Genomic DNA, 14,608 nt, shown 5'->3' with positions numbered 1-14,608 from the left:
GGCTCTTCAAACTCACCCCTTTTCATACTACTCAACACACAGTTTGGTTAAGAAAGTGGCCCAAGCTTTCAGTCTTGTCCCTCTGTTGCAATGAAGTTATGAAAGAATCAGAATTAAACCGTAGACTCCTCAGGTATCCCCAATGGTCTAATTCAATAGGTCTGGGATGGGATCTAGGAATCTTCAGTTTTAAAAGCAACCTAGTGATTCTGGTGCATGAAGTCTTAGAACACTATTTTAATATAGGATTCCTCAACATAAAACTACCACCTTAGATAAGCTCCTGGGGTAGGGACTAGCTTATGTTCCAGCTAGTGGGCTCCTTAAGGACAAGGGGTTTGCCTGATACCTTCAGACTGTGATGCCAATGCCGAGAGGAAGTATCACCCAAGGATGGGTGGGAAGTAGTTTTCAAGGTTTGACCTAAAGGCTGAAGGGGGATGGGAATGAACTCTCTTAAAAGAAATGTTTTTGGGAGAGAGGAAACTGTACTCTTTTATAGTCCTTAAATGAAACGGACCAGGATGAACCATAAGTAGGAGCAGCTTAAGAAATAAAAGAGGGACAAATGGAAAGATACCCAGTTAACCATGGTGTTGTCTTTTGCAAACCTGCTACGAAGAAACTACAACGGAGGAGAAGTAGAGTGTAGCAACTGGAACTGCAGAAGGTGGTGGGGTGGGTCTGCCAGCCTTTCTGGGAGTAAGAACAAGAAAGCTGGTCTTACAAGTACCCACGGAAGGTATATCCTTATGAGCATAAAGATGAAAAAAGTGAGCCGCTTCCCCATAAATTAACTCATACCTTTCATGCCGAAAAGGCACAGTCCTGGCTCTTTATCTTATTCTTATTGCTGGAGTTTAATTTTTGATGCTTAAAAAACTGGAAAAACTATATTAACAAACTGTAGTGTAGTCATCTCAGTAGGTCAGGTAACAAAGTCCAGTCTGTTTTATTTCTAACCCGATATTGCAAATATACAGAAAATTACCAGTACAAAGTTAAACATATCCAGATTTATTTACATAATGCTAAAGAAATTTGAGTTTTATTTCCACTTTGTGTAATTTTATTATGTGGTCTGGCTTGGTTGTATAACTCACATGGGTTATTGAAACTTGATTATTCCACCTTACATGCAATCTTCTGACCCAAGGGAGCAGAAAGCGTGGGTGTTGAGAGCACATGCAGTAATGATCTTAATACTGCTTTACACTTTGGCAGGAAGGCAGCTGTACTACAGCTTGGGGAGGGAAAGTCAGAGAACATGGAGGAACCGCATGCTCAAAAAGGGAACAAGAGACAAGAGGGTTTCAACAGGCACATGGGGACCCTGAGCATTTCTGTGCACAAGAATAAGGAGAGCACAACCAAAACCCTCCTCTCTAGACATCCAAACGTGGGAGAGGTGGGCAGAATCATCAGGGAACATTCCAGTCACCTGACCACAGACTGAGGGCATGCGGAAGATGGGAGATGCATTAAAGATGTGGGGCATATTAATAAATCATTAGCATGTACACTATACAGTTTATACATGTATATATGTACATATATATAAAAGTACAGATTAGTAGTGTAGTGTATGCTATTCTACATAAACAAGGACGCTTAAGAATGTACTGGTGTGAAAAAATGCATACAGCAAGGTGCTGAAAACAATTTCAAATTAATGTTCTGATTCTTAACTTATTGTTAAAATGCAACACAACCAAGAAATCAACACACTCCCGCTATTGCAACTATCTTCCATGAAGGCAGGACCCAGAAGATGCTCAGAACTGCCTGAGCTGGGCAGATCTGTGGCAGATGGAACAGAAAGTCTAGCACCTGCTGACTTTGGCCCTCCCTGTCACTCCATCATGTGGTAAATCTTAACCTTTGGTTTTGTTCAAAGGATGTTTAAGTCCATGTTCATTTTCTGCTTGAGTAAAAGCGCTGGCAAAGTTAAAAAGCTGAATCCCCTCCTGTTTAAGCAATTCCAAGTGCCTGGCAAGGGGCAAGGGGACTGTGCCTACCAAGAGCAGGATGAGCTCTGGCTGTAAGCTCTGCTTACAGGGCAGGACTCTCTAGAGCTCTCCTAAAACGAAAGAATATAACTGGATGGTTTGCCTGAAAATAAATGCCCGCAGCCAGATCAGCTTTGTCACCTGGGGAGGGTGCAGTCAGCCCTGTGCTCCTCCAAACATCCAGGTATGGTGACGAAGGCCACAGGAGCAGCAGCTACAGCTCACAGAGCCAGCGAGGAGCTGGAGATGGCCAGCACGTAACTAAACCATCAGGGATGAAAGGCCAGCTCTCAGGGATGTACAGGCCCAGAGACAAACCTGAGAGTAAGAGATACGCCCTGGATAGCCTATTTAGAGACATATGGCGAATTCTAAGTTTTAGTTTTAGATGATCTATTGCATCTCCTGAGACTCCCCTAGAACTGTGACAATTCTCCAAAGACTTTTATTCTTCTAAATGCTATTCCCAATTAACAATCTAGGTGGATTCATCTCTGAACAGGGAGCTGGGATACTTCCAGTGATCTGGTCTCACTAAAAACTAAACTCCTCTCGGGCCCATGGCTCACACTTGTTCACAGAGCAGGAAAGTGGCAAGTTCTGCACCTGGATTGAAGAGCTCTGACCACTCTAGACTGGGTGATATGCCCAGCCTTTCTCTATGATGCTAAATTCCAGGGCCCAAACCTCCAGAAATAATCTCTTCTGCTACCATCTCGCCTTGGAGTTTATAAAAGGATGTGTTTCACCTTTAAAGTCAATGCTCCTAACTTAGCATTCATAGAACAAATTAGACATTTTTTCCCTAGAAGATATGATGGATTAAGGCTGTTTGACTCTCTGGCTGAGAGAGCACTGGCTGATACAGAAAGCTAACTAGCCAATTAAGGGAATGAGCTGGGCTTGTTAGCAGCCTTCAACTCAAACGAGTAGTCAGCCAGGGACTGAAAGCTAAGAGAATGGAGAGGGGGGATCCGTGAGGGAGATTCCATCCCCGCACTCCTAGACAGTGACCCTCAATGGATGGGGGGAGATTTCTAAAAGCATATTTAAAATCACAACTAATTTAATTTGTTTTTAGCCATAAAAGCAAGGGAATACAATTATCTGTTTAAGAAGGTGGTGAGAGCTTAAAAAGGTGCTGAATACTGCTCTGAAAGAAAATGTCCCATCCTAAAGAACAGCACGTCACCTCTAAGCACAGAGACTTTCAAGAGTCCTGAGGACAACCCATTAGGCAATGCCTGTAACACACACAGGCACCCTGGGCAAATCACTCCACTTTTATTTCTCAGCTTCATCTCCTGAAAAATGGGGATTATAACCCATCTTTATCTTGCCAGAATGTAAGGAGAATCAAATGACATAATGCCAGGGAAAGTGCTCTGAAAATTGTCAAAGTCTACAGAAATCCCAGCAACCATTCTAAGTAAAGGGCCTTTATCTTATCTGGTTAGAGAAGATTATTAACTTTTCCATCACAGGTGTTTTCTACATCTTAAAACTAATAAGACAATTACCATATACTGGCTCATCTACCAGTGGGTAATGTGCTGGGGGAAAAGGTAGATGGTGTAAATAGGCCTTTTCTAGGCAGGAGGTGAAGGTGGGAGAAAAGCTGACACTTTTTATCATTTGTGAGCTGGTATATCTTTGGAATGACTTGAAATTTAAAAACCAGGCAAGCTTTATAAGCTTTTCCTAAACTAATAGTGTTCTCCGACCTTAACAAATATTCTCTTCACAAAAACCGTCCTCATTTTTTTAACCAAAGTTCCCTAACTGAAATGAGTTTTACTGCAGTTTCAAATTCTCTAAAATTCTCTATTGACTTCCTCCCCCACTTTCCCTGCTGCTGTTAATCCATTCTGGTGAGAAGAGAATGTAACCATCTGCTCACACATTCTGACAAAAGTTAATTTGGCACATTTACTTTTCACTGACTTTCTGGCCACAAATGGCAGCTACCAAAGGAAAAATGTCCCAATCACAGTTATTGGGAGAAACTGAGACCAGCACAGTAGGCATACTTAGATCGAAATCTTACTATACTATATTCCTGTACAGCAAATATTCAAGTTGTAATAAAACTAGTTATTGCAGATTTCCACTACTTCACGTCCACCCCCAAATCCACCCCAATGACATTCTATAAATTTATTTAATTTGGGAAATGTCAAATGGAAAACTTCCTTTAATTTAAAATATGAACTTAATGTATCACACAAAGCATCATCCAAACTGGAAGTGTGTTTTCAACTGGTTCAGCCAAAGCTTCATGCCAATAAATTACTTGGCAAAACAAAAAAAGAGGGTGAGAAGGAGAGCCTGGTAATACAATCCTGATATATATTTTTAAAAGCCTATAAATCTGAAAACATCTCTAGTCTGTACAACAGCAATCTAAGAAGAAGCAAATAAGCAGCTATTTTAATGATTTAACAATGAATGAACACAACAGGTCAGAAGGGAAAATGGAAGACTGTGATGTCCAGTCCTCAGGGGCTGCACTGTGCCTCAAAATTCAACCCTAGGAAGGAGACCCTTCCACCGGGGCAGGTGTCAAGAGCAAGCCTATACCCTGTCCTTGAGCAAGTCCACTGGCACACACAAAAAGCATGGCTTGTAAGACCACAGAAGCTGCAAGAATTTCTGCTAAATCTAGTCAATTCCCTGCTGCTCTCTTCCCCCTGCCCTAACTTGAAAATACTGCCCTTTAAGTTTTCCTGATTTAGTTATTTTGGAAGCACACAGTTAAGGTAGTTGCCATAGGGCAATTAACAAGGATATTGCTTAATTAACCGAGAGAAAAGAAAAATCACTGTGGTCTAGGGACTCTGGAAAAGAAACAAAACAGCAAGAATGTGTGAAGCGCTGGTGGGCAGTGTTCTTGGAGGAGGGCTGTCCCTAGAGGGAGAAAAGCTCCCTGGACTGTGCCAGGCATTGCAGCCTCTGCTTTCATCTCTGCATCTGCTTCATGTCACCAGCAGAGCCTAGGGACGGCACCAAGTATATTGTGAGAGCTGATGGCTGGAGTTGGCAGCTACCCTGGGGAGCAGGTGCCATGCAAAACACACAAGAGTGAGGTCAGTGAAATGTTCCCTTCAAATTCCATTTCATTTCCCTTAAAACAAACAAACAAAAAGCCCATACTTCACAAAAAGACAACTTAAAAGTTAAAGAATTTAAAGATTTTTTCCCCCTCTTTTCAGAGTCAATTTTAAGTCTGTTCAGGGTTCCCCACCCCCACCCTGCATTTCTTTAGTGTAGGTCCTTTTGGCTTTGATGGAAGCAGCAGAAACAGAGCTGGGTCCCTCCCAATGGGAAATTTATTTCCCCAAGTTGGAGCCACAGGGAGTGTAAGAGGTACTGCGGTTCCATCATCCATGCTTGGTCCCAGCTCCTTGAAGAGCTATTCCAGGAGGTCCTGAAGAGAAAGATATGTACCATATTATTGAGAGACTGAGGGATTCGTATTTCAAAAGCAATCATCTAGTTTCTGGGCTTGTTAATACGTCTCAGAAGCTTTAAGTCACTGCTTCTAACTATACCCTCCTTTCCCCAATTGCATCTTGATGAGAATAGAAAATGCATCACCCTTCGTTCGTTGTCTCACCTCGTCCGAGTCATCATGATAACCGCTTTTATTAGTGTGGGAGGCTGTGTCCAAAGCGTCCACACCATCCACACCATTGGCCTCTGCATGCTGCTGCAGCACAGAGTAGCGATGCACCAGGAACCTGCGAATGGAAACCTCCCGTAAGGCTCACCAGTGTGAAGGGGCGTGTTTCTTGTTAAGACTGCATTTTCCGAGTTTTATGCACTCAAACAGAATGTCACACACAGAGAAAGCACAGTCTATGGCTGACATATGGAAAATAAGATATTTCTGATTTTTCAGAAACATAATTTCAATTAGCTAGCTTTTGCCAAAGACAGACTCAACCATATGTCCCGGGCAACTTTCTGGTTTGAATTTGGTACCTGTGATCGACTCCTACTTTCCTTACCTTCCCCCACAGACATACTTCTTTACAATGAGCACGCCGGCTACAGCAGCTACCAGCATCAATCCCACAACGGCCAGGATAACTGGAACAGAATTCGACTGGGAATTCTTGATAAATTAAAACACATACACAAAAGCATTTATTAGGCATGCATGTTCTAGAGCTGAATTCAAAGAGGCTGCTCACTCCCCTCATTTCTCTGCGAATGGTCTATACATATACAGTCCCCAGGCACTTTTTGAGGCTACTTTTCCAACCCCTCAAGATGAACCATCTCAGTGCTACCAGGAAAATATCACTGGCAGAGGGAAATCAGAGCTCCAGCTTCTTTGAAGCTGTTGCTGCTGCAAACTCAGGAGCTTCAACGTCAAAGTTACATCAGAAGCCTTGGCAACTGCCTAGATCAAATAGAAATTGTGACTGTTCTATACCACCACTGCTTTTACAAGTCTTAGAGCTTAAGGGAGAGTGGGAAGGGAGGCTATGATAATACTGGGCTGAATGAATCTAGAACAGGGCCATTATCAGGGAAGACGCTGTGCCAACACTATCCCAGGCAGGCCAACCTATAGCACCCAGATTTCATTTTTGTATTTCTTTTACTTAATTTTGGAATGTTTTTACAAATAATCCTTTTCATATCATTGTTGGAGTTTGACCTACCTGCTTCTGGGTGGGAGATAGGGAGTGTGTGTTTGCAATGTATCCAAGAGGAGGCGGAGCTAGATTCTGGGACAAGTTGTGTCCCTGTGGGCGGGAGTCCTGTGCAATCAGATACACAAACACTCTGAGGACAGCCATCAGGAGTCAGGGCACGGGGTACAGAGAAGGGGGGTCTTGCCCCCTTACAAATACACACATCTACACACTCATCTCCCATTGCCTTCTTAATCCCAAACCTTGTCAGTCCCTTACTCTTTAGAATGTTAGAAAGGAGGGGACTGGAGATTGTCCAACTGAGGCACCCCGTGCAAATTAGGAAACAGAGGCCCAAAGTTTATTGCCCCACATCACAGTGCTGGTCCAGTGCTCCTTTATGGAGAGGTTTCCTTTTTACCATATCCCCAAATTCTGGCCAGATAGTTCAACACTACAGATTTGTAATCAGCCCCACAACTTGCTTCTAAATCAAAGCCAGCCCATTATTACCATAGTTCAGTTTTTCATTCTGCATATACTTTCCATGACTTGGCACAAAGACCCACTCTACCTATTGCCCAGCACTCTTCTCTCCCACACATGCAAAACTCTAGGCCAAAGTCCTTTAAAGCCAAACTTCTTGAGTCTTTTTCCTAAATGACTGAGCCTCAGAGATGTCCTCAGCTCTATGCTTTGGGGACATGGCCCATTTTATAGAATACCATTTTATTTCCAGGAAAAAGGAGTTTTCAGAACGAGCTTATCACTATGACCCATCCTTCATCTTAATAATTTCCTGTGCAAAGGGAAGCCGGCGAGAGGTAGACCGGTCACTTTGTATTCAGCAAAAAAATTCTTTGATGCTGTAACTTGGGCTTTTCCTGGCACAACATGAAATCCCATTTGTACCTAAACCAGATCAACTTCAACATACCTGCTTTTCTGGACTCAAAAAGTTACTTGTGCATTTCTTTTTCAAGTCTTTTAGTTCCCGAACTGGATTCACCCCACCTTGGCATTTGTCTCCTGGAATTTTCCGATACCTAGAAGGCAGAGAAGACTTGTTAAGAGATTCTTGCCTATTTCTTGATAAAAAGCTGCAGAAAAGCTTCTTGTCCTTACACTGTCTTTGAGGACTGGGGAGATGTCTCAGAGGGATGTTTTGAGGACATTTTGTGTCGTTTTAGGTCTGAGCACACTTGGTGGCCCTGGTTTCACCATCAGGGACATGCCTGTACTTTCTGCCTTAAGAAACTGTGCAAAAGAATTGTGACCCTAGGGAAAGCATTTAACAAGTGGGAGAGGCAGAAAATTTTATGAGCTGTACTAGCTATTTAAATTTAAATTAAAATTAAAGTTAAAAATTCAATTCCTCTGTTACACTAGCCATATTTCAAATGTCAATAGCTACATGTGGCCACTGGCTACCCTACTGGACTCACCAGATTATAGAACATTTCCATCATCACAGAAGCTTCTGGCAGACAGTGCCTTTCTGAATACTCTAAAATATTTGCTCAGATCTGTGCAGAGAGTGCTGCTTTTCACTTTGAACGATGATGACTCATTTGTCCTGATAATGGAGAAAAAGGTATCTTACCCATTTGTTGTCAGCTGCTCTTCTCTTCCATATAGGCAAAACTCTAGGTCATGACCCTTCAGTTCTGGCTGTTCCACACAGTTTGAGTCATTGTCTGGACGGAAGTAGCCAAAATCACTGCAAGAGACAGTAAATAAAATACCTTTCAAAGTTGCTGAAAGACAGAAGTGGCTAACCATGAAGATTTACATGGGGACAGCGAATTGTTAATATTCCAGTCTTGGATTGCCAGAAGGCAGCTCAGGAAGGCCCAGTGACATGGCTGAAGAAGAGCCTTTAGGAAAACAGCCCTGGAAAAAACTTTACTGGTGGGAAAAAGCTTAGAGATGGTGCCCGATGGGCTTAGGAATCACTAGCTAGAAGCCCCAAGGCAAGCCCAGTTGCTCAGGTTCAGGGAAGATGCTGCATGCAGTCTGCAGAGGGATGGGGACCCTGGAATGAACACACAGAGGCCAAGGAAAAGCAATGGCAACAGTAGTGGATCTAAACTCTAGGAGACTCAGCAATTCTTTAATTTACTGCTGAATAATTCATTATTTTGTTACCCTTGGGGTTTATGGCAAACTCTGCCTTCCCCACTTCTGTCCCTCCTAGCTTCTCAGATGGTCCTCGCCTCTTACTCTGAGAAGAGGGAGACCCCTAACATGGACACCCCTTATATGCTTGTTCTACTTTACTCATTTACTTTTTTATTCCATTCATTTTGGCTTCCACCCCTACTGCAACTTTGAAAATCAATGCCTGAGGCTCCCCCAGGCTCACTAGTCAGAAAACCCACTGGAGCCCTCTCTGGTCTCGTTCCTCTTGATCACCTGACCTGTAATATCTGACATAGCCATCAATTGTGCCCCTACCTGCCTTGGCACTGGAAAAGCTGCACTCGCCTGTTTCTGGTCACTGCTTGCTCTTCTCTCTTCCTAACCCAGAAAGTAGACCTTTTTCAAGGTTCTATAATTTACTGCCTTCCATTCTCTATCTGCTCTCCCTTAGTAACTCCAATCATGTGCAGGTGCAACTGAAACCTTCAGATTCTACCTCTCTTGAGCACTAATCCTATATTTCAAATACTTGCTGAATACTGCCACTTAAATATGCTGATAGAACCTCAAATGAAAAAACAACATTCAAAACATCCCATTTTCTCCTCTATGCCAGCTCCTCCTCACCATTTCCATGTGCTTGACCTTGACACTGCTCTTCCTCCCCATGGTTTAGGCTGACAGTTTAGCCTGGGCACCTTCACCCATCTTACCCAATCTCCCTGTCCTGACTCCTCTGACTTCCTTCCAGCATACCCTTCTCTGATCGTGCTGGTGGTTGGTGGGTATTTATGCTCACACCAATCCATAGGCTTTAACGACCTGCCTCTTCTCACATCTGTACAATCAAATCCTACCGCTCAAGGCTCAGCTTAAATGCTACCTCCTCAATGTAACCTTGCGCCACCTCTAGCTGGAATATTCGCTCCCTTCTCTATTCCTCATGGCACTGACCACCTTCTGTTTTGCATCATAAGTACGTACATGTCTTACAAGGGCAGAGTCTATAACAAACTTTCCATTACCCCACTTGCTTTAACTCTGCATAGAAAATAGTCAATGAATATTTGGTGACTATACAGTTGTTGCTTGAGCTTGAAGATTTTTCTGAGATATACATAGGGGAGAGGGTAGGAAGAACAAAAGATGGAGAACACACCACCCCTCTGACAGCAGGTAGAAATTACTGGTAAAAATTTTAGGTATTCAATCCAAAATTTCAGGGAAAGCACGTTGTCCCCTCCCAAAGCACATGCATCAAGCATGTGTGACACAGTGTGAGAGCGCAGGAGCTGCACAGCCAGCTTCCCATCCCAGCTCAGCTGCTTCCCGGCTGGGTGACTATGGGCAAGTTGGTCATAACCTCTCTGTACCTTAGTTTTTTTCTTTTGTAAAATGGAAATGACGATAGTTCCTATTTCAAAAGGCTGTGGTGAGGTTAAATATAAATTGCTTGGGACAGCTCCTGGTGCAGAGTTAGTGTTCAGTAAATGTTAGCTGCTATCGTTACTACTATACTATTTTCGAATGTAATATGACCTCAAGGAGTTTAGAGTTTAATAGTGGAACCAAACCTATAAACAATAGTTAAAACTTAACAGTGCTATGATAGGGATGTTGTAAGGGCCCAGATGAAGGAAAGCTGGGGAGTAAGCTAAGCATTAAAGAACAAGTAGTATTTCACCAAGCTTGGGGGTCAAGCAGGGAATGCAGAAAGACTTTACAGGCAGAAGAAACAGCATCTGTGTGCTGGCATGGAGCGCTGCAGAAGCATGGCATTTTGGAAAAGAGCCAAAGCTTGGGTAATTAAGAGCCTAGCACACACGGAATAAAGGATGGGAGAAAACCCTTCACAATTTTATAATATTAACAGCCCCTGGCCCTATAGTAAAAGGAAAGGTGATCTGAGTGATATTTTTTCCTGTGGAAATAGGAAATAGAGAACTCTTGACCATTCTACATAAAGACACAAGCTACATGGAAGGGACCATACTGGGCAGACCTATGGTTTACTCAGACCTGTATTCTGCTGTCAACTCTCATTTAAGAGAACATGACGTGGGAGAACTGTTATCTGCCTGCCTTCTTTATTCAAATCCTTTAGGATGCACTTTTACCTTGTGTCAGTATCTTTTGCAGGTAACGAGTTCCATAAGATTATTACCTGTGATGTGAAGCCCTAAAATGACCTCACTTAAGCTCCGTAGGGGCTCCCTTGCCCTCGTATAATCTTCTAACCCTTCTCCAGTCAATTAACAATTCCTTAAGCCTGGAGAGTCCTGAACTCTAGGAGGTCCACCTTGAGGGCATCTAAACTCTAAGGGAGGTATGGACCATAAACAGACTCTTGTCTCAGGACACAATAACACTCTCTCTGCCCCTAGTCTTGCAGAAGACGAAGACCTTAAACCTTAGTATTACATCTGCTGAACTCAAGCTTCTAGGCTGTTCTCTAAAGTCCAATTTCCTATTTGTTCCTGTACCACTTTTCTTGGTGCTTCTGTTCATTTTCTATGGATTTTTTGTTTCCTTTTCTTCTTTCTTAAATATACTTTCTCCTTACTACCTTTGCCAAGTCAGGATTCCTGGGGTTTGTTACTGGTTCTGCCCAATAACTAACTGTGCATCATGACAATATTACCTGTCCAGTGATTAACAACCTTTGTTCCCTTGCTCTGTGCCTCAGTCTGCTTGCCTGTAAAAAGGTAAGCAGCAGCACTTGTTTGGGGAAGAAATGGGACATAAGGATTTATTTTTCAGCCCTATAACACAACTGTGTTTCACCTCATCCAACAAGGGAAAGGCGCTGAGAAATGGGATTTGAGGAATGCTGATACCAGAGGAAGTCCTCCAGGGAACAGAGGCAGATGGACGGCTGCTTGGTCACAACATACTCTCGACCATTCTGACAGACGGACGACTTGCGTAGCCGTAGGTACTGTTCTTTATAGCCTAAAATACAGCCATCTTCATAATCTCCAGGGTCTGTGGAGTGAGCCAACCATATGGTATAGTCCTTCTCTTCACCTAAAGGACAGACAGGCTGTTCAGGAAACTGCATGGCAAAGAACCCTCCCACGTGAGACAGCTGCCAGGCTACAGGAAGAGCAAGGAGAGTGAAAGTGGGAATGTCTGACTCAACCGAGTGTTTCATTTTGGAACTGCAAAGTTAAATTAGTCTGGAGGCTACTAGCAACTGACACTGTCTCAGGTCAAGAGAGGATTCTTTCCATCTCACCATCCATTTGAACGCTAGAAAGGTTTGTTTGGTGGGTTATGGGGAGCTGAACAGAAGACCTCTACGGTTTCTTCCGCACTAAAAGGCTGCTGTCCATAGGTTGTGGACACCCATGCCCACCATCAGCAGCAGCTGTCAGAGGTAAGCAACAGAGGGTTTTCCACTCAGGGTCAGGAAGCTTCTTATTTAGGACAAGAGAGCAATTAGCCAAGAGCATGGGTTCAATTTCACTATGGGTCAGTTTGCTTTAAATAGAAGGGAACACATTCTCTTTCTAGACTTCTAACTCTAGTGGACTGGCTCTCAAAGGCAGATCATTGATGATAACAGTTTCTATCATCCACTCCTGGAAAAACAATGCAAAGGCTACATGACCTCAAGACTTTGGATTAGGTTTTTATGCTTTGGGATAGGAAGACCAATACAGAGCGTGTTAAAGAGCAGGTTCTTAACAGATCTTCTAATGACAATGGGTTAAATTTTAGAAGTGTAGAATTGTCTGCTGAGGGGAAAAACTTATAAGCCAGCTGCTTCTTCATAGCCTATTTAATGAATTTAGATAACAATAACTCTCATGAATTAAATCACATTTAAACATCTTGTAAAAAAGTAAGGTCCAAACTGAGAGCTTCTTCCTCCTCCAGGAGTCAATGAGCAAACATTCTGAAGAAATGGACCATACCACAGCCTAATAATACCAAACTTCAGCTAGAGTGTCTTGAAACTTTAAGACTTTTCTTGTATTATGCTAGCATGTCACTACAGGTCACAAGGCGGTCACTTTTTCTCCAGTTGTTTCTTTAATCTTCCATATTTTTCATCACAATGTCAGCATCTTTGTATCAGGGGCATTTCCTGAAGCCATTTTCTGGGCCTTTGACATGTCTTCCAGTTTGAAGCTCCAGAATGCTGAAACAGTGTGGACTTCACACTGTGATTGACATTCAAGCCAAAACCCTTTGCATGAAAATATCTTTACTCAACATGTCAACATGTGACACAACCCATTAGATGCTCTTTGCAACACAGTTTCCTCAAAAGTTTTCTCTTTCTAGTTCCACTGTATTTCCCTAATCTGGAGTAAAAACCCCAAAATGTTCTGAAATTATTTTAGGCAAATACAAGCATGCACTATTCTTATAAGCAGAAAAAAATAAATGGAGATCTTTCTAACAGTGCAAGCTATGATGTCCTATGTGGTAGTCTTAGCCACATGTGCTGGTCCAAATTGAGAGTCACTATAAATGTAAAATATACACTGGATTTTGAAGACTTAGTCTGAAAAAAAGAATGTAAAATGTCTCAATAATTTTTAATATTGCTTACATGTTGAGATAATATTTTGGACTTACTGAAATAATTAAATTTAAATTAATTTCAACTTTCTTTGTATTTTTTAATGTTGTTAATGAAAATTTTAAATTACACAGGTGTCCTTCATTATATTTCTTACTAACCAGTGCTACTCCACTGAGAATATGCTTCTCCGATACCATTCCATTACTGGATTACCTACATGGAACTTTATTCAGTCCCCTTTCATAAGCATTTGTTTATTCCAGCTAAAAGAAATTAATCCAGATTGGTTATTTAGGAAAATAAATTGTAGAAAAGGCCAGAGGAGACACTCACAGTTCCTTTCAAGGATATCTTTAAAATCGATGGTATAGGAGACCCACTGGCGGGTCAGGAAAGATTCTGTGAAACCCCAAATGCTGATGTTCATGGACTTAGCTCCAGGTTCTGAAGCTAGGCCGGTGAAGTAGATGGGCTCCCTTGTGAACGTGTAGGTTTGCCAGCACTGACCTTCATCTGTGGAGAACCTGAAACCACAATCAGAGAAAGATTTTGACAGAGGATCACAATTCTGGGACACCAGGAAGCCACCCCAGCCGTGTGATCCTAAACCAGAGAAAATCCCTCATCTTAAGGTGAGGGCTTGCTAACAACTACAATAAATTTTAATGCCTAAAGCTAACAGGATAGGGAAAAGGGATCATTCAGAGTGAGTCTGGAAATAAATATCTTAAAAAAAAATTCTTTCAAAGGAAAGAGAGGGTAGTGAGCCAGGTAAGAATGGACTTCTAAATCAATAATTATCCTGTAAGAACTTGTTACTTTACGAAGTCATTTCTAATCCCGGGTGCTTGAACAGTTCTATGACACTTTTGTGGAGAGAAAGAAGAGTATTTTTAAAAAGTGATATAATATGTTAGTGAGAGGGTGTCTGACTAAAAAAGCAAAGCCATTTAATTGGAGTTGTCTAAACACAATCCCTTCAAGAACCTTCCCTACAGTTTTGTAGAGAGCAAAATCTGAACTGGGGTCTGCAACTCCCCTCCAAGAAACTGGAAACCTCTATGACCACAGTGTGGGTGGAGCCGAGTTCACGCTTACTTCATCACATTGATAGGATGGCTGCTGTGCTCAATGGCCACAATGATGCCTCCAGAATCCAGGATGGTGTAATAGTGGGGTCCTTCCAACATCTTCGCCCAGGAGTAACCCCCATCATCTGATATGTACACATCTGGGACCATCACGGAGATGGCATCCCCCACGCTACCTGCAAC

General features: G+C 42.5%; 1 protein-coding gene across 5 annotated transcripts in view; it reads right to left on the bottom strand.

Annotated features, from left to right (window-relative positions):
- Positions 1 to 928: 928 nt before the first annotated feature.
- The window catches only part of SORT1 (sortilin 1), a 79,639-nt gene continuing 65,959 nt past the window's right edge, over positions 929 to 14,608 (bottom strand). For 3 of the 5 annotated variants that reach the window (XM_058303078.2, XM_058303079.2, XM_071217210.1), the window contains exons 13-20: positions 14,433 to 14,601; positions 13,668 to 13,858; positions 11,635 to 11,824; positions 8,259 to 8,375; positions 7,593 to 7,701; positions 6,020 to 6,126; positions 5,626 to 5,749; positions 929 to 5,436 (exon numbers count right to left, since the gene is read on the bottom strand). In XM_058303078.2, the coding sequence (XP_058159061.1) occupies positions 5,422 to 5,436; positions 5,626 to 5,749; positions 6,020 to 6,126; positions 7,593 to 7,701; positions 8,259 to 8,375; positions 11,635 to 11,824; positions 13,668 to 13,858; positions 14,433 to 14,601 (1,022 nt within the window). In that variant the 3' untranslated portion in view covers positions 929 to 5,421. Of the gene's footprint in view, positions 5,437 to 5,625; positions 5,750 to 6,019; positions 6,127 to 6,682; positions 6,782 to 7,592; positions 7,702 to 8,258; positions 8,376 to 11,634; positions 11,825 to 13,667; positions 13,859 to 14,432; positions 14,602 to 14,608 lie in introns of all 5 variants that reach the window. The other 2 variants (XM_071217208.1, XM_071217209.1) reach the window with 1 other exon arrangement.

Source organism: Dasypus novemcinctus, chromosome 9, assembly GCF_030445035.2.
Source record: "Dasypus novemcinctus isolate mDasNov1 chromosome 9, mDasNov1.1.hap2, whole genome shotgun sequence".
NCBI classification, from domain to species: Eukaryota; Metazoa; Chordata; class Mammalia; order Cingulata; family Dasypodidae; genus Dasypus; species Dasypus novemcinctus.
Note: the sequence above shows the minus strand (reverse complement) of the source record. Positions and strands in the feature narration are given on the sequence as shown.